The following is a 19,280-nucleotide window of genomic DNA, read 5'->3' as shown; positions in this document are numbered from 1 at the left end:
TATGTAGTGCATCTATTTTAAAATTATTATTTGAATGTGTAACTCCAAGATTTTCCATAGAATTTTGAGGGTCCATCTGTAGAAAACAAAAACAAACAAACAAAACAATTGCACCTATTTCATTCACTACTGAAAAATCTGTTGGAAACAGTAGGAAGTTGTAAAGTTAAAAGCATGTTTGTATGTAAAATCAGAAAGCACATTTACATGCTAGTGAACAATCAATATTTTTCTAATGGGACTATTTCACTATTTCCTGTCACTTGATTAGTTGACCTTCTAACTCAAAGTCTCCATTGTGGACTATATAGCTTTCTTTTTTTCAAATTCTAGTACAAATTAGAATAGAATAAAATATGATAGAGGTAGAAAGAAGCATACAAGAGTAGATTTAATGTTTTATATAGGTGAATAACTGAAGAGTGTGGGCACTATAAATATTCTAGGACATTCTGGAGATAAAAATTTTCTTTGGTCATATATTTGAATAGTTTTTATTTTATTTTACCTGAAATGTTGGTAAAGGTGCTAGTTTGCATAATTTGATGGGATTTAACTTAGTAACCTTATAATGAAGAAGATGTTTGACACTAGAAACAGAAAGGCCAGTCCTTGTATTAAATTAGGAATATCTGTTGCTTCACCGCCCAAGGGAAATAAAGGCAAATGGGAGAATGGGAGCCATATTGCAGAGTGAGGCAGAGATCAGTCACAATTCCTCTCCTAGAAAAGTCCTACTTTAAACTATGAGTTTCATAACCAATAATATTTTGGGAAGCTATGACCTATTAGTTTTTTCATGCTGTGACAGTCATTGGGGTCCATGTGAATATGTTTTTTTTTTTTTTTCCTTTGGTTTGTTTTTGCATATACCTAAGTAATTAAGATGGCATCCACCAAACTCAAACGAAATCGGTTTCAGAATCTTGTGGTCATACTTCTTGTGGATATAAAACTCTAGGAATTTGTTTTAAGGACTTGGATATATTTACCATTTAGAAAGAAACAAGCTGTTGAGAAAGCAACCAGAAGTTAAGGTTAAAAAGTGGCAATAATCCCCTGCAGGAATCTGCACAATATTGTGATTAAAAGATGAAATTTGGCTTGAAGTCTCTAGTGTTCTAATCTCATATCCAACATTTTACTGACCATATAACTGATCTTAGGCAAGATATTCAAGATGCTGGACCTGATCCAAAGTCTTGTTAAAGCAGAACATGACAGATTTAGTAAACCTGATAGTTTTGCCAAAGAAACTATCTTATGGGGCTGTGGAGCATAAAGGAAGAAAGTCTTAGATTTAATATTTTGGGTGATTTAAATATCACTGTTATATTCAGACTTAAAATATACAATACATAAAATATTATAACCATGGAAGTATATTGAAGAGAGAAAATGAAAATTAAATAAAATTCTTGATTACATTCTATTAATGTTTCCAAATTATTTAAAACAATGCCTGGCATAAACTATGTTCTCAAAATGTCCTTTAGAAGCTTTTGTCCTCCAAGTGGAGTGAGCCAGGCTTAAACATGTTACATATTAATTTAACTTTCTTAGATTTCAGATTTCAGGAATATGAATTATACTTCAAATGAATTTAGAACCATGGAAATTTTAAAAAAATAACAAAACATAATCAGATTGGGGTTGGGGTTACTGTGGAATATTTACTCAGAGAAGGTGACTGTCTCCAAAGCTCATAATGTGTTAGCAGAAAGTTACAGATGTATGTGATAATGTGTGCGTGTGTGTGTGTGTGTGTGTGTAAGTAGGTAAAGACTGGATTCCTGGGCAGAGGACTACCATATGGAAAGGAAGAGTAGCATTTGATTTTGATTCATTCAGGGAAGCTAGGTGGTTCAATGTGGTTATAGGATTAAGTAAGAGACAGCAGTAAGAAAAGATTCTGGAGAAAAGGTGGCACATGCCTGTAATCCCAGCAGCTCTGGAGGTAGAGGCAGGAGGATCAGGAGTTCAAAGCCAGCCTCAGCAAAAACAAGGCACTAAGCAACTCATTGAGACACTGTCTCTAAATAAAAAACACAAAATAGGAGTGGGGATGTGGCTCAGTGGCTGAGTGCTCCTGAGTTCAATCATCTCCACCACCACCACCACCACCACCACCACCAACAACAACAACAACAAAAATGGAGTCTGGAGAGGGAGGTAGATGATGGATTATGAAGAACCTTGCAAATAGCACTGAGCTTAATAATCAGGCAGTCACTGGAAGATTTTAAAAAGTTGAATGACAAAGTCAAAGTTACATTTGACAAATGCTACCTTGGATGCAGTGACAAAAATTTATACTAAGTGTTATTATTTGTGAAAATTCAGTGGAGATGCATTACTGTGGTGTGGAAGATATAGTGCATTTGGATTTAGTCACATATATAAACAATTTTACAGTGATTATCCTGTGGAAATGGTGGATACTTGTGAATCATTACCTGGAATAATTAAGTAGATCATTAGCTAGTTTAAAAAAATGGGACCATCCATGTTATTATGATCTGAAGTTTTATCTTTAACTCTTTCTTGCTCATCACTTTTATCACTGATTTGGACATGGAAACAAAATAAATAAGATTTAAAAGTAGAGAGAAAAGAAAGCATGTTTTATATTATTGAAGTTTTAGTACCTTGCTCTGATACTTTAGATAAAACAAATTAATATTAATAATTGATGATAGATATCAGAATTTGAATGGTATTAATTAGAAAATTAGATCAATTATAAATATATTTGTCAGAGGCAAGTGTAAAAATGAGAAAAAGAAAACAGTTCATAAGATTCATAACATTTTTCAACAATATGCTTAAGATGAATTAGCAGACATTGTACTCTTAAAAATGCCCTTCAATTCATTTTATGTATAACTAACTTAGATAGCTAAGAGCTCTATTATAATTTTGCTTTACTTGGGGCACTTGGATTATAACATTGAGTTGAAGTGGGTTCAAGAAAAAATAACTAGAAAAATTAAAAAATCAGCAATAGCCATGCAATAGCCAGAAGATATAAAGTTTTGATCTATATGAAAGAACTCAATAACAATTGGAAGAGAATCTGTTTTCAAATTCTGTAGACCATTATGTGAAAGTTGGGTATCCTAAATAGATAAAATGAGTAGGAACTACAGGAAAACAGATGATGAATTAATATATGGGAGACTTTTGTGCTATTGCTCTTCAGAGAGGTAGCAGATTTCTGAGGGCATTCAGTTTACCATTCCTGAATGGTGGATTTGTAGTGGTGGAGGAAAGACCATTCAACAAATGGGTAGATCAGATGACTACCCATCAGATGATTTATTGATTGTATGTTTGTTGGATTCCTCTGTCCTTTACACTTGAGTAACAGTACAATTTTAGTACATAGTACATACAAATACTTTCATATTAATTTAATGATCTTTTTGAAAGATCTTTCAAAAACATGTCATAATAACAAAATAAATAAGGAATTTTATTTCTTCCTTTTGTTTCCTGCCCCAAACCTTTACTATGAAATTACTTAATCATTCAGAAAATTTAAATAATAGTATAATACACATACCAACTCAATTAGACAATTGTTAACATTATTCCATATCTACATTTATGACACTTTACACCTGAACACTTTAGTATAGATTTCCTAAGAAGTACACTTTCTAACATAAGGACTGTATCATGAGTTTGCCCAGGAAGAAAAAGAATACTTCTTATATGTCATTTAATATCCAGGGCATTGAAAAATGACCTTGGCATTATATTATATCAAAATTAAAGAAGCTTGATGATTTTATCCTTTGAATGATGATTTTTTTTATAAAATTAAGAATGGGGATAGCACCTTTGCTAATGTGTTTAAATAGAAAATAAGTTTAGTACATCTGTTGATTGAGAAAACCAGCATATCTTCCAGGAAAGTAATAGATGATTTGTCATTCAGAATATCAATTATTTTATTAAAGTTAAAAGTCTTTAAAACACTGTACCCACTTTAGGATAGAACCTATTTAAACAGTCTCAGAGGTTAGATGTAACATTGGTTGGCAATCCATCATAGGTTTATGAGTCATACAATCCTCCGTAGTAGTTAAAATTGATCTAAATGAGAAAAGCATTGGCTAGGTTTCAGAAGTTCACTAATAAATCTTTTATTTCAAATTCTGAGTAATGATGTTCTTTTGTGAGTCAGAGAATGTGATGGGAAAATTTTCAGTGTTGGCATGTTCCACATAAACTCAGGATCCCTTACCATTTTGTCTTCTGCACTTACAAAATAAAATGGGGCAACTATTTTATGAGAAAGAAGGGCATTCCCTTCTGTTTCCATCCTTCCTTTAATATGCCTATGATAGAATGATGAGGTCTATTAACTTTTAATGTAAGCTTGGAAAAAGAACTGCAGGCATTTTATTGTTTGATATAAAGGTTATGTGAGATGTGACAGCCTTTTCTGAATTCAAAGAAACAAACCAATCAACCAAATAATATAAAACTGTGAGAACAATTAGGTGAATTCTTAAATGTGAAAAATCTAAAAATAAGTATTAGAAAGTGGCACATTTTGCTTGTATCCTAGAGAGAATATTGAATTTGAAAACTACAAATTTGAAAATTACTTGTATTAGTATAAATCTAGGGAGAGCATATAATTACAGATTACTAAGATGCTGCTTTAAGATCTTATAGTTTATATATTTTTATTACCATGGGATGTATTTTATCTATCAAACATGATTTGTGAACTCTGTAGAGTACTGATTCTCTTTTTTATTGATTGCATGCTTATGAAATGCTACACAGAGCTCTGACATTTCATAATAAAATGAGTGAGTCTGGAGGCAAAGATTTTTTTTTAATATTAGATACCTAGCAAAAAATGAATATTAACTTTCAAGTTTTATAAAGAGATAAAGCCTGGTTCAAAGTTGTGAACAGTTATTCTTTTGCAGGTTCATGAACAGGTAGAATAAAAATGCTTTGCTTTTTAGTTTTTTATTAGCAATTTTAAAACTGAACGAATACTTTCAGTATAAAAGCAGCTGGTTCCTTCTTCAGAAAAATAACATTAATAGACCTTATGTCCTACTTCATAAAGAAAATACATAAAATATATATTCCCTCACTTCCATGACCATCTCTGCATATGGAAATTACAGGGAATGGCCTCCTGCTAAAGAGAATAAGGTGTCTTCCTCCCTAAGGTTCTGCATATTTCCCTCAACTTGGGCTTGTATCCCCCCTTGCTACTGAGTCACCTGGCTACAACACTGATAACTCTCTCTCTCTTTTTCTATCTGTTCCCTTTTCTTTCTGATTGGTTCTTTTACCCTACATATAAACATGTTAAATCTTTCCTATCATAAAAGGAACAAATGACCAAATACCCTGAGATTTTTATATTCTTCTTTACAAACTCTCCTATTCTCTTCTATTTCTTAATATTCTAGTTTCATTTTAAAACATATTCATTTTTTAAAAATAACAAGATGAAAATATAATTATTTTCAGCTAATTAAAATGTGCAAACAAAAAGAAGAAAATTATAATCAATCAAAGAACTATCATTCAAACCACAGTTAATGTTGTGTTAGACATAGTGCATATTGTAACTACTTGTTGAGCATTTTGGCATCAAATATGGTATATTTGATTTTGTACATATTTGTTTAATTTTTACATATCACCCACTGAAACTTCATAAAGAAATTTATGTTCTAAACCCATGCATCTTCATTTCTCTCTAACAGAAGTTTATAGAAGACTGGAAACAGTATATTTAGGTATTTTCTTCAAACATACAGTTGATTACTCTTAACAGCACAAGAGAAAAAAAGGAATTAGGGTTTCACAAGACAGGACCCTAGGACCCTGTAATTCTCAACAGACCATGGAGGTTAAGGAACAGCTTGGGTGCCTTAACATAAACATAAACAAATACATAACATAAACAAACATTTCAGAAGGTGACGGTAGTGATTCATTAATTTTTCTGATATTGATACATCTTTCAAAAATCTTGGGACTACAAATAGGGCATGATATCAGTTCTTTTTCCTTCTCTGGCAAAAGACCTCAGAATGGAAAACTATTAAATGATTTTCTCCTTATTATTATACTTGGGATTTCAAAACTATGGAGGAATTTTGGCTCACAAATCTTCCTTAATAAAGACCTTCAATAATCCACAGTGGGGAAAAAAATCTATATAATTAAATAAAAACAAAAGATATTTTGGTCCCTTCTCTTTTTAATGAAAAGAAGATAAATATTAATGAAGAGTGGATATTACAGACATTTTTTTTCTTTGACAGTGTAACTTCTTTTCCATCCTCCTCTTAAATATAACAGTCACTATCAATTTGTGATTTTTATCTTAATGCAATATCGTTGTTTCTCTTTGTTCCTAGAAATCTTTTTAAAAGAAAGAATAATTAATGATAATCTTCCAAGTGTCTTTATAACATCTAGTATGGTGTTTATACTTTTTTTCTTCTTTGCCCAATTAATGGTTAGATGTTATTAAAACTTTCCAAAATTTTCAACAGGATGTGAAAAGGTTTCTTCTCTCCTTGTGTGTTGGTGGCTTCCCTTCTACTTTTTTCTGGAAAGCAATTCCTTTATATAAAATATTTTTTTATCCTTTCTTACAATACCTGCTCTGCACATGTCAGAGGTGCTGAGTTATTCAGTTTCTCTCTTAATAATGTTAGATGGTTTTATGGATGATATTTTGCTTATGAAGTCTGCATTATCTGGATTTTTGGGGGGGTTTTATGAGCAAAGTATTAGATTCTGGCTTTGAATCAATAAAAATTATTAAATTTATTTAATTAAGGTAGAAAACTAGTTATTCTGAATTTCAAAGATTTATTTAAATATTCAAAGCAGTGATAAATATGTTGAATCTATAGTATTTATTTTGAAGATAAGTACAAGATAAGCAAGTTTCAACATATTATCATCAAATATTGACTAATTCTCGATCTTATATTTATATCAAATAGAAATTACAATTCTGAATTGAGGTTAGTAGAAGATTCAGTTTTTAAATTTTATTTTTCCAGGAATAAACTACTTCAGATTCAGATATGTGTAGGTGACTTCTTATTCATAATTAACTATTCAGGTACTTTATAATTTTTTTCTGTTCTATATATAAGATCTTACATTTCTAATATCATTATATTATTTAAGTCACTGTGTCTTACATTTTAATAAATTCTGTATATTATTCCTGAATAAATATTTAAAGAAACCTGCTGGTTTCTTGTGGAATAGGCAATATTTGGAATGAGACATGGACAGATTACAATCCTGGCTCCTTCACTTGTTGGCTGATATTTTTGTTCTTGTAAAATACTTCTACTTGGGATTTCTTTGAAGATTTGATGAAATTTTACATTCATATTGAGTGCTTGCCCTATGGCAGTCACTCTTCTAAGAACTTCATATTAGCCAATATTTCATTTTTACAACAATTCTGTGTAGTTGACTCCCTTATCATCCTTTTTAGAAAAGATGAATTAGTTCAAACTAGGTTTAAGCATTTGTACAAATTTACACCAGTGGCAAGTGGCAGACCCAGAATGTAAATCTAGTCTGCCTCTAAAACCCATTCCTATACCTCTATTGTCTTCCATTATACAAGACATATAATTTAGTTCTGATTACCCATTGGAGATGTAGATACTCAAGTCCTTCTGCATAAGTCACCAATAATTTTAAAGATATTCAGGTTACTATCTTACAATAAGTCTGTTTCTATACTAACTATACCATCAATTCAGTTAAAATCCCAAATAAGAAAAATATTGCAAACTAATTTGGTACTAAGTAAAAAAATATCATATTCTTTCTAACAACAATTTTTTTTTATCCCTGTGGTTCTTTTTTTAAAATATTTACTTTTTAGTTGTAGTTGGACATAATACCTTCATTCTATTTACTTATTTTTATGTGGTGCTGAGGTTTGAACCCAGCACCTCGAACACTAGATGAGCACTCTACCCCTGAGCCACAACCCCAGCCCCATCCCTGTGGTCCTTTTAAGTTCTAATTGCTCTCAGAGGAATTGCAAAGATACCATGACTTTTTGTTAAATCTGAATGTTAAATTTGAATAGATAGTTACCAGTATTATTGTCACCTGGCATTCCTGTATGAAAATACATTTGATAATGCATGGATTTCTAATTGTGAAACTGCCTTATTCAAAGGGATGTAGTTTGTGAATGATTGTGCTATGAGTACATGGTGTGAAATTTAAAAGAGGGAAAGATAAAGGCTTTTTAATTTTACAGTACTAATTCTTCAATGACAATTTGGAAAAAAATATCAGGCATTTCCCTTTTCATCTTATTCACCATACCAACAATATAAAAGAGATTCTGCCAAGGCAAAGTTTGGTAGCAGGAATCTTCCAGCAGAAGAGTAATATCAGAGAGGAAGAAGACAGGGACAAGAATGAGGAAACTTTGCTAAGGCACAGTTGGGAAGGTGCCAGGTTAAAGGCACATGTCTTAAAATTACATTTTATGACGAAAATTTATGTTACAGTGCTTTTTGTTGATTAAGGGATCTGCATTAATGCCATGTGTCCTCTGAAAAGAGACTTAGAGAAAACAAATAAAGAAATGATACTTGGTTATCTTTTCTCATATGTCAGATAAGATGCTGGGATTTGCAAAAGTTTTGGGCTTTAATCAAAACAAAATAAATATCATAAAAGTTGAACTAAAGAATTCTGACTTCTGAATTAATGGAGATAACTTGAATTCAATTTTTCCATTGCTTAGCTTTATCTCATACACACACACACACACACACACACACACACGTGCGGCATTGATAATTCTGGAACAGTGTGCAAAATTTGGGGATTAATTTTCATTATTTAAGGAAAAAAAATCTGTCTATCTATGATATACCTTGTGTATCTATCAGCTCTAAAATAAGTTATTGCCAAAGACAGAGGAGACATATCCTATTTAAATAGTATTAAATTTTGTCAGCACAACAAGGCAGTTTTTGCCAGTATGAATTTATTTTAAAGGGTATATCTATCTATACAATTCATAGAAAAAGTAAGTACAAACCCTGTGCACTTAAACAAATCATACAAACACACATGCAGACACTCAGATGTGCATATATAAGCTTAAAATATAGAAAACTTCTGAGATTTTCTCTATATTCTAAGACCCATGTGCTTATTCTCTTTTGTTTTGCCAGGTGGTATTTTTGAATATGTGGAATCTGGCCCAATGGGAGCTGAGGAACTCGCGTTCAGATTTGCTGTGAACACAATCAACAGAAATAGGACCTTGTTGCCCAATACCACCCTAACCTATGACACCCAGAAGATCAATCTATATGACAGTTTTGAAGCATCCAAGAAAGGTAATTGATTGATATTTAGCATCTTGTTTTCTGGAATTCAAATTTCCAGGTATTCTTAAGAGATTTCTTAAAACCCTCATGTAGTTAATAAGCTGTTAAGAACATTTGCATATAAAGTTTCCTTTTCTAAATGCACAAAAATTTTATCAGGGAGGGGAAGGTGATATAATCACATTTTAGAATAAATCTGCTTATAAATCAATGCAATTAAATCTGTGATAGTCAAATTGTTTTTATCCCAATTGATCCTTTTGCCTGTTTAGTAAATTATACCTATTTTTAAAAACCCATTAAAATAAGATACATGTATCAGTGTATTTCACGAAGTTTTGAAATCCACTGTTACATTTTCATTTTTATTACCTGTCAATACTTTTGTATTATCACTTTGGTATCAATTTATTGACTACCTTGAAAGTATTGTGGTTTCAAGTAACTTCAAAAAATCAGTCCAATTTTATTTGAAAATTTTGAACTATAATTATTTTATGTATTCTCTATGCTTATTTTTGATCACTCAGTGTTTCTTCTTCCAACTGAAACTAAATGATAATTGATATAAAAATTATATAATGGAATAATTAGAATACTTTATGTATTTTATGTATTATTATTTTATAAAATATTTGAAATGACAAGAGTAGTAAACCATTCATTTTGTGAATATGAATTTAACATTCAGATGTGAAGAAAGATAATGGAAATATTATCAAAGTATTATTTTAGCAAAATGGCAGTCTTATTTGTAAATGTGTTTGATAGATATTTCCATAATTTCATGTAAGTAATCTTTTCTAACATGTAGGTGATGTTATACTTGGGGTCTTGTCTTTTCCATAGTTAAAAATCATGTAATAGAAATTAACTTCCATGACATAGATTTTTCAAAGGAGCAGGCATACAAAGCATTTGTTTGCACTTCATACTTTTAAACAATGTTTTCTTTTCTGTGATGCTAATATTATTTTACTAGCTGCCTTTTGTTAATGGAAATGTACATAATTATTTATAATTCTAAGTTGGTGCAGATTTCTTCTAAGCTTATTAATATGAATGGCAGCTGATAAGGTACAACATTGCTCAAGATGAAAGTCTTCTTTTCCCCCAGCAGCTAACTTCTGTTTATCAAAGCCATATTCTCCCTGCCCTTTGAATTCATATCTTTATGAATACAAATAAGTTCCACATTTCAGAACCATGTCAGGGTAGTGAAAGGTTTGGAAAGCTGAAAAAAGGTTAAAGTTTACTGCAAAATGCTACATTTGTCATCATAATTGCAAAGTAAGTCATTAACTGCAAGACAAGTGCATTTGATTAGTGGCATAGTTCATGATTATTTTCATTAGGAAGAAGAAGCTTTGCCTCTAATGAAAGCATTCAGACCAAAGAACATGGAATGAGTGCAGTATAAATAAAATATTAATAGATTTCTTAATGATGACTTTGCAGGAACAATGTAAAAACATAGGCTAGAATGTTCTGACAGAAAACAAGATACTATGCTGGGAATGTCCTAGCAATATATTAAATGCCAGTCGTTTGTTTTCCAAACCCTTATAATAAATTTAAAATTCTTAAAAACTCATAGGGAATCAAATCTATTAGTTGACATTGGCCTAAAATCAGGAAAAGCTCAAAAAAAGTGTGTGAGTAACTTTCTTTGTTAGATGTTAAAAGTGTGACTGCAGGTTTGAGCTTTATCTTGTGAAGCTCTTTTTTGTTAAACTGTTGCTGGTTAGAAAATACACATAGGTAAAAGGATAATATAAGGGAAGAGTTACCATAGCTTTGAACCTCCTAGGGGCTTAATAAAAATACACATTGATAATGACATTAATGATTGATTATAAAATAGTTTAATTAATTTGAATGTTTTAAAAAGTTAATTTTAAGACAAGAAAATAATAAGAAATTAGATTTAAATTTTGACATTTTTCACTGGCTTTTTTTCTCCTGTATTTCTATTAGGAAAACATTGTTTTGCTGAGTTAATGAATATACTTATGTATTAGAACTTGATTCATTATTTGAATCATATATTATTTTTAAATGACTCCTCTGACAATTGATAATTTTATGTTAGACACATGAATACACTAAATACTCATAAAATGTTTAGCTTTTCATAGCTTGTGATTTTTCTAAAAAAAAAAAAATGAGTGAAGGAAGATTGTTTGTTCTCAATGTACATTAATTTAAAATCCCATGTTGAGAAATCCCAAGTTGAGATTTTTTTAGGCTCCAGATTTTCTATGAATTCAGAATTCTATTCATTATGTAGAAAGGAAGAATCTATTCAAAATCAATGTGTTTAGATCATAATGGAATTTTGAAGAGAGTTCAAGCAAATGTTTTTCCAACTAAGACTTTATTATTGCATGCCTTGATGATTATGAATTCATTCATCACATTCTACATTTTTTGTAGAAAATTCTGAAAGAAAATGTCAGAAAAGTTCACACAGTAGAATTACAATCCATTTTGGAAGAATTGTGTCTGAATATCTGATTTTAGTTTAAATCCCAATAGAACTCCTCAGTCCTGTTTAAATGTTTACAGTAATGGACATATCATTTCCTCTTGGACAAAGTTTTCCATGTCTGGACATTTCCCACTACATATATTAATTTGTGAGAAGCTTTTAAATGCCCAGGTTCTCCTTTGCCAGTTAAATGACACAAGCTTAAACTTATTTCACAGTCTAGGTCTTCAAGGTTTTTTTTAATTTTTTTTTTAGTAAAAATTTTTAAAATATATATACTTTTAGTTGTAGATGGACACAATACCTTTATTTATTTATTTTCATGTGGTGGTGCGGATAGAACCCAGTACCTCACCCATACCAGGCAAGCACTGTACCACTGAGCTACAACTCCAGCCCCCAGTTCTTCAAATATTTGAAGATAATTTTCATGATTCTAGTAATTATTCACTCTGGGAAAAAACTCACTATTTGCTTCAGTGTGCCTTATAAAAATTTAAGTCCTAAACTGAATATGCTCTAGTTTGTTTATGCCTTTTAATTACTACAATTATTATTCATAAAAATGAAATTTTCTGTGAGTAAATACTAACTTTAAAAAATAATTTAGAACAGTATAAAAGACATTTTAGTATCCAAAAAGTATATAAGATGAATACTTATCTAATGATTTTGGCGCTCTTCTACTCAGTGAGTTAAAGTCATATGAAATCATCCCCAAGAGCCATAGTAGGTTTTGTATGACTGGTTGTATGCATAAGTTGACCTGTGACTATACTTTAACTGTATTTTGCCCTAGCTAATTCAGTCAGAAGAGGGACCAAATGGCTGACTGTTCATTAATAATTTTAAATTATAAAGGATGACCAGGAAATTTGGGGAAGAAACACTATTTTTTTCATTTTCCTAACAAAAATTAGTCTTCCAAAATGAACATGAAAATTTAAAAATGTGTAGACATTCCTTTTCTTTCTCCTTTTCCAAAATTGTAGACTTACTTGAACATTAAGCTGCAGGCATTTGAGTGAATTAATTCTCTTATAACAAACTGAAAATGTTCAGACAGATAAAATGCAAAAGTAGTGAAATGTAAATATTACGTTAAAGAAAAAATCTTTATTCAGGATGATACCTTTGGGTTTTAATAATAATGTGTTATCTGCTGATGTACTGGCATCTCTCCTCTCTTTATTAACAGACTTCTATCTCCTCTGTAGCCTGTGATCAACTGTCTCTTGGGGTGGCTGCCATCTTCGGGCCTTCACACAGCTCATCAGCAAATGCGGTACAGTCCATCTGCAATGCTCTGGGGGTTCCCCACATACAGACCCGCTGGAAGCACCAGGTGTCAGACAACAAAGATTCCTTTTATGTCAGCCTCTACCCAGACTTCTCTTCGCTCAGCCGTGCCATTTTAGACTTGGTGCAGTTTTTCAAGTGGAAAACCGTCACAGTTGTATATGATGACAGCACTGGTAAGAAAAATCAGTAGTCTTTGGGCTATGCTTTAAATATATATCATTTTCTGTAGCCTACTCTGAATTCTGTGTTCTTGGTTTTTATGTGGGTTTTTGTTTGTTTGTTCATTTTTAAAAATTAAGTTAAGAAAAGGAAAGACATTTGGAACCAGATATCAATCCTAATTTCATGTATACAGATAACAGCAAAATCACAGACTTTTTCTCTGTTTGTGTATTAAGCACTTTTTTTGAAGTATCAACTAGCTTTAACCATAAATTGGGCAAAGGATAGAGATAGTATGAAATATAATATTGAGATGTTTATTCAAAGAATATTTCTAATAGGTTGAAGATAATTTCCTGCAGCTATCAGTGAACTTGTCAAGAAATTCATAGTTTTGCCTCAATTTTTTATCTGTTTATATGCAAATAATGCATATGGAAAGTAATAAATTTGTTGAGATTTCTTTCTCAACTGGGCAACAACATAATAACCATTGAAATATTTGTGAGTTTTTGGAACTACTCTTGTGCAGACACCACTTAGGGATTTAGAGACTAGAACGTACAAATGATATTTATTGAGTGTCTTAAAAGAATATTTTAATGAATACTTACTGACTGGAGGTTATGCAAATTTCTTGTTTTAATGTATGTCAATATTTTTATATATGAATGGTTACCTTCAATTTTTAACTAAACACAAGTCTTAGGCTGAGGGTGTAGTTCAGTAGAGCACTTGTCTAGCAAGCAAGAGGTCCTGGGTTCATATCATCCACCAGTATTGAAAAAAATAGTTGCAGAGAAATTTAAGAAAATAAACAGTAAAAATAAACTTTTAATATCTGTTGGCAGTTATAGAGGTGAAGGAACTTAAAACAGAGCAATACATGATTGACAGAAACATAGCTAAAATTTTATGCTATTTTTTCAATACTCTACCTAGTATTCTTTAAATTAGAACATAAAATATTTTATTTTAGGGCCCTTCACTATACTTTCTTAAATATACAAAATTGAAATTATTTTAATTTAAATTCTTCCCAAGAGTATGCCAGGAATACATTTAGTTTACATATGCAGATACAGAGGTCTGTTCCAAAATTTGTTTATTTGTTAAGAATATCGATTACTACAAATTGGCAAATAGGAGCTTTTTAAAGAGAACAGGAGGTTACAGGACTTGAGAAATGAAGATATTTTTAAAAAGTTTTTATTGGGAAATAGACAAGTTTGAACAGAAATATAAATGTGTGTGTGTGTGCATGCATGTGTGTATAATAATATATATATATATATATATATATATATATATATATATATATATATATATTTAATTAAAGCTGCGTATGTTTATTGGAATCCTGACCTCAGATTAAATTTATTACAATAATGTAAGTTGCTTTTTAAAGAAGCTTTGTTCCTTTCATTGCTTTAAAGGTGATGTAGATTCTTGGAGATTTCAAAGGTCTTCAATTATTTAAATATTAATGCCAATTTAGAGTCATTACAAAATTATTTGTAGGATAAGTATGGCTTAAAAATTCTCTTGGGAAAATATTTATTAATGTTCTATTTCATGCAACATTTAATTCAACAAATATTGATTGAGTACCTGCTACAGGCCAAGGAGTTACAGATATGATTACATGCGGTAAAAGAAGCAAAGTCCTTGCCTTTGTTGAGTTTCTAATTCACATTTAAAGACATATCATTATTTATGATTTTATAATTATTCTTAATGAGAAAATTTAATTTGTAACTGACCATTTGTTTCTTTTAATTGAAAGCACTTTTGAGAACCTGGGTATTCATGATTATTTTATGTGATACAACTGACTTTAAGGCAGGTAGAAGAGTCTCTTTAAAATATGTTCAGAAGTATATGAAAATTGAATGTTTGTCTTCTTCATATTTAAAACTCTCAAGGTAGAATTTTAATGATGGAACTTAAAAAAGAATTTGTAAATTTCACAGGAAAACGTGATTATTATTTGGTGACTTTGGAAGAGATCTGTTTATAGCTAGCACTGTGAACTGAAATGGGTAGCCCCCCACCGACCAAGATAAACCATATTGACTCTGTTAAGGACTTATGTATCAATTATTTACTGTAGGACACACATGCAACATTTTATTTATATTTTCCTTTTTCCTTTTCCAGATTTATTTGTTATGTATGCTATTCCTCCCATTTATATTCATTTCTCTTTCATTGTGTTGTCCACTTTGATACATGATAATTATACTTTCATCCAGTCTTTGTTCCCTCCCCGAAAACAGATGGGATGATAGATGAAATATAGTGCAAGAGTAGGAGAAATTCTTAAACTGATGTTAACAGGAGCTATTTATTTTTTATGATAATTAGCATTTGTTGTTGTCATAGATGAATGCTTTTAAACACCATGAAAGTCTGTTATAGCTCTGAATGATGTCCAAAAATGATGGAAAGGAATTGGCTTCAGAAACAAAGCTATGTTTCTGTCAGTCACTTTGGAACATATGATTCATTTTAAATATAAACTAAAAATAAATTGGATAGCTGTCAGCTTGTAAGTGATTCAGGGATAAGTTGTGAATATTCGCTTTAAAGTATGTTTCATCTTTGTTTATAGATCAGTAGTTCATTAACAGAGAACTCTAAGATGGTAAGAAAAAGTCTGGGATTCTATTGCCAGTTTTGCTACTAAGTGATTGGAACAATGGTGAAAAAGAGAAGAAGGGAATGGAAAAGACTACAGAAATGAGAAAAAATGCATTAGGCCTTGGGATAGTTCCTGTTCCATAAATTATTTCAATTAATCTTCAAAGCAGTTCTTGAGTACAAAAGGAAACAGGTTATCACCCCATCATGCCTGTTTCCTCCTATGACTGGCTCTCCTGATCACTCAGGCTGAGACAGAAAAATAAACATTTTCTCTGATTTCTTCCTTACTGGGACTCTACAATCAAGCTCTGTTGGTTGTCAGTTCTGTACCTTTTTTATTTGCTTATTGCTCTACACACTACCACTTCTTAGGTCAAAATCAGCATCATCTCTTGTGTATTATGATTAACAACCTTCTAATTGGATTCTCCATTTCAATTCTGCATCTCAGTAATCTAACCTCTACACTGCACTTTTTAAAAATGCAATTCTTATCAGTTCCTCCTTTACTAGCTTCTCATTACTCTAAAAATAACATCCAAATATTTTAAGAAGCCTGATAACTTATCTAGTCCCTGTACTTCTCCAATAACATTTGAGTGTACATGTACCACTTAATTCTCTTAAATTGAATAATGAAGCTTTTTTTGAATTGCTAAAAGTGCTATTTTGTTCACCCGGAAAGCTCTTATTCTGTCCCCGTTCCTCCTAGCCACCAATTGCACACATGCACACATTTACACTTACACACTCATATATACTATTTGGCTTTAATGTCATGAAAAATGGCTTCCCTGATTTCTGTTCCCAGTTCTGGAACTGGTGTCCCCTAATACATCCCATGGTATCACAGTAACTCCCATGATACTCCCCATGAGAACACATATCACACTGGATGTCTTTTCTTGGCTATATCTTCCACTGGAGCAGAGCAACATGTGAGCAGAATAACCCTTAACACTGTTCAGGTCTATCAACAATTGGCTAAAATATTGCCTGGCTCATGGAAGTGCCTTAATAAATATTTAAGGAATGAAGACATGAAGATCTTATTATATCAGATGTTTAGACAAGGAAACGCCAATGAGTTAAGTAATCTGCCAAAGTCAAATTCAATTAGGTAGATTTTTAAATACTTGCCCTTGAATAAATAGATTTAATAATAATTTTCTGGTGGAGATAATTGCTTCTATAACTTTCAAAAATCATATAAGCAAGCTAGACTGAGATGTGTTTGTATTCAATTTCTACTATATGTTAGTTTTGCAGTGCTGGGACCAATATATCTAACAAGAACATCTTAAAGGAAGAAAAGGTTATTTTAGCTCATGTTATTTAAGGTTCAGTCTATAATGGACTGACTCCATAGCTCAGGGACCCAGATGAGGCAGAAACATCATGGCAGGAGGGTGTAGAGGAAGAAAACTACTCAATTCATGATAGCCAGGAAGCAGAGAAAGAGAGGGGGGGCAAGGGAGCACACCAGTAGTCAGTAACAAAATGTAAGTATCAAAGGCATGCTCCCAGTGACCTTCCAGCCATATCCTATCTGCCTATAGTTAGTAGTCCTGGCAAATTATTAATCCATCAAATGGATTAATCCTCTGATTAGGTTATAGTTCTCACAACCTAATGATATCACTTATGAAAATTATTTCATTGTCTCACATACAAACTTTCCAGGGATACCTCATATCTAAATCATAAAACTACAATTAAACATGTATGTATTTGAACAATCATTCATCAAATTTCTTCTGTGTGACAGGAGCTACCTTAGAGGGAACAAGATCATGGAGAAAACTTTTGTCTTCATGAGATTAGAGTTAAGTGAGTGGTAGAGAGTGACAAGTGATAACAGCATGATTATAGCATAGTAAGTGCAGAGGAGTCAAGTAAACAATATTGTGGCAGCTCAAGAGAGGAAGGGCTAGCCAGGTATAGTGGCACACATCTGTAATCTCAGTGGCTCAGGAGGCTGAGGCAGGAGAAGCATGAGTTCAAGGCCAGCCTCAGTAACTTGGCAAGGCTCTAAAATCATTTTTAGAAAGGAAGGGGTAAGGATGTAGCACAATGGTCTCAAGCACTCCTGGGTTCAAACTCTGGTACCAAACAACAACAACAACAACAACAACAAAACTAAGGGCTTAGAGCTACCTGGAAAGGACAGAAGAGAATTTTGGAGAACATGACCTTATGAAATTACTATTGCATATGAGTAGAAATGATTCAACTGTAGAAGAAGGAAGCAGCTGGAAACAGCATGTTCAACTGTGAGGATGTCTGAGGGGGACAGTTTGTTAGGACATTGTAAGCACTCTGTAATGATGGAATCAGAAACAAGGAAGGTGGGATATAAGGAGGGAGAGTTTACAAAAGGATAGCAGAGGAGAGATCATCCAGAGCTTGTGACTTTCTAGTCTCCCTTTTCTGGCTCCATTCTCCTACCCTGGATTCAACATGGCTATAGAAATATCAGTGGTGTTTGTTGATGTGACCCTGCTTTCCAAACCATGATCGAGTGCCTCAAAGGTGGACATGGACCCATCCATTATTTTCCAGAAACTCAGAAGAAACATAGAGACGTCCACCAGCATGCAGTAGTGTGGTTACCATGCTTTCTTGGTGTCATAACATTCTAGATTAAAATCCTGTCAGTGTTGTGTAATTCTCATCAAGTTATTTGACTGCTCGGTCTGAGTTGAGGCATTTCAAAGCTGAGGACAATATGTACTTCACAGGATTGTTGACACAATTCATGGAATATATAAAATGTCTCACAGAACACACATAGTAGAAGCTTAAAACTAGCAGAAATACAAATGCCATATCTTATGTGCCATCTATTCTTTACTATAATCCATGAAAAAGTCATTGTTATTAACCCACCCTTTTAATATAAGAAAATTTAGATGCAGTGATTTGGCCAAGGATGTATAATAGGAACATGGGATTCTGGATTTTACTCCTATGTGATCAACTTCAGAAAGTCTTCTTAAATACTGATTAGTGGAACATTTACCTAAAAAGGAAAAAGCAAGAAAAGGGACTTGGAAGAGGACATGTTAACTCAGGTTCTTAACACATTAAATTTGAAATATGTTTCAAATATTTACTGGTAACCTTTTTAGAAAGTTTACTAATTTGGGTAAAGTATATTTATACCTGTGTTTTAGACACATCTGTGTGTGCTTTTGGGATTGATTTAATAAAATGAAAAGTCCACTAATAGCAAATAATTAATTATACTTTATCTTGAATCTACATTTAAGTAGGATAAAATAAAG

The 19,280-nt window shown here is 31.9% G+C and overlaps 1 protein-coding gene across 3 annotated transcripts in view; it reads left to right on the top strand.

Annotated features, from left to right (window-relative positions):
- The window catches only part of Grik2 (glutamate ionotropic receptor kainate type subunit 2), a 669,837-nt gene that overhangs the window by 205,845 nt on the left and 444,712 nt on the right, over positions 1-19,280 (top strand). For all 3 annotated transcript variants that reach the window (XM_058575396.1, XM_058575405.1, XM_046430718.2), the window contains 2 exons: positions 9,234-9,401; positions 13,101-13,358. In XM_058575396.1, coding sequence (XP_058431379.1) covers positions 9,234-9,401; positions 13,101-13,358 — 426 coding nt within the window. The remainder of the gene's footprint in view (positions 1-9,233; positions 9,402-13,100; positions 13,359-19,280) is intronic.

This window comes from Marmota monax, unplaced genomic scaffold (genome assembly GCF_021218885.2).
Source record: "Marmota monax isolate L192 unplaced genomic scaffold, Marmota_monax_Labrador192_F-V1.1 WCK01_AAM20220418_F8-fsc00013, whole genome shotgun sequence".
Lineage (NCBI taxonomy): Eukaryota > Metazoa > Chordata > Mammalia > Rodentia > Sciuridae > Marmota > Marmota monax.
Note: the sequence above shows the minus strand (reverse complement) of the source record. Positions and strands in the feature narration are given on the sequence as shown.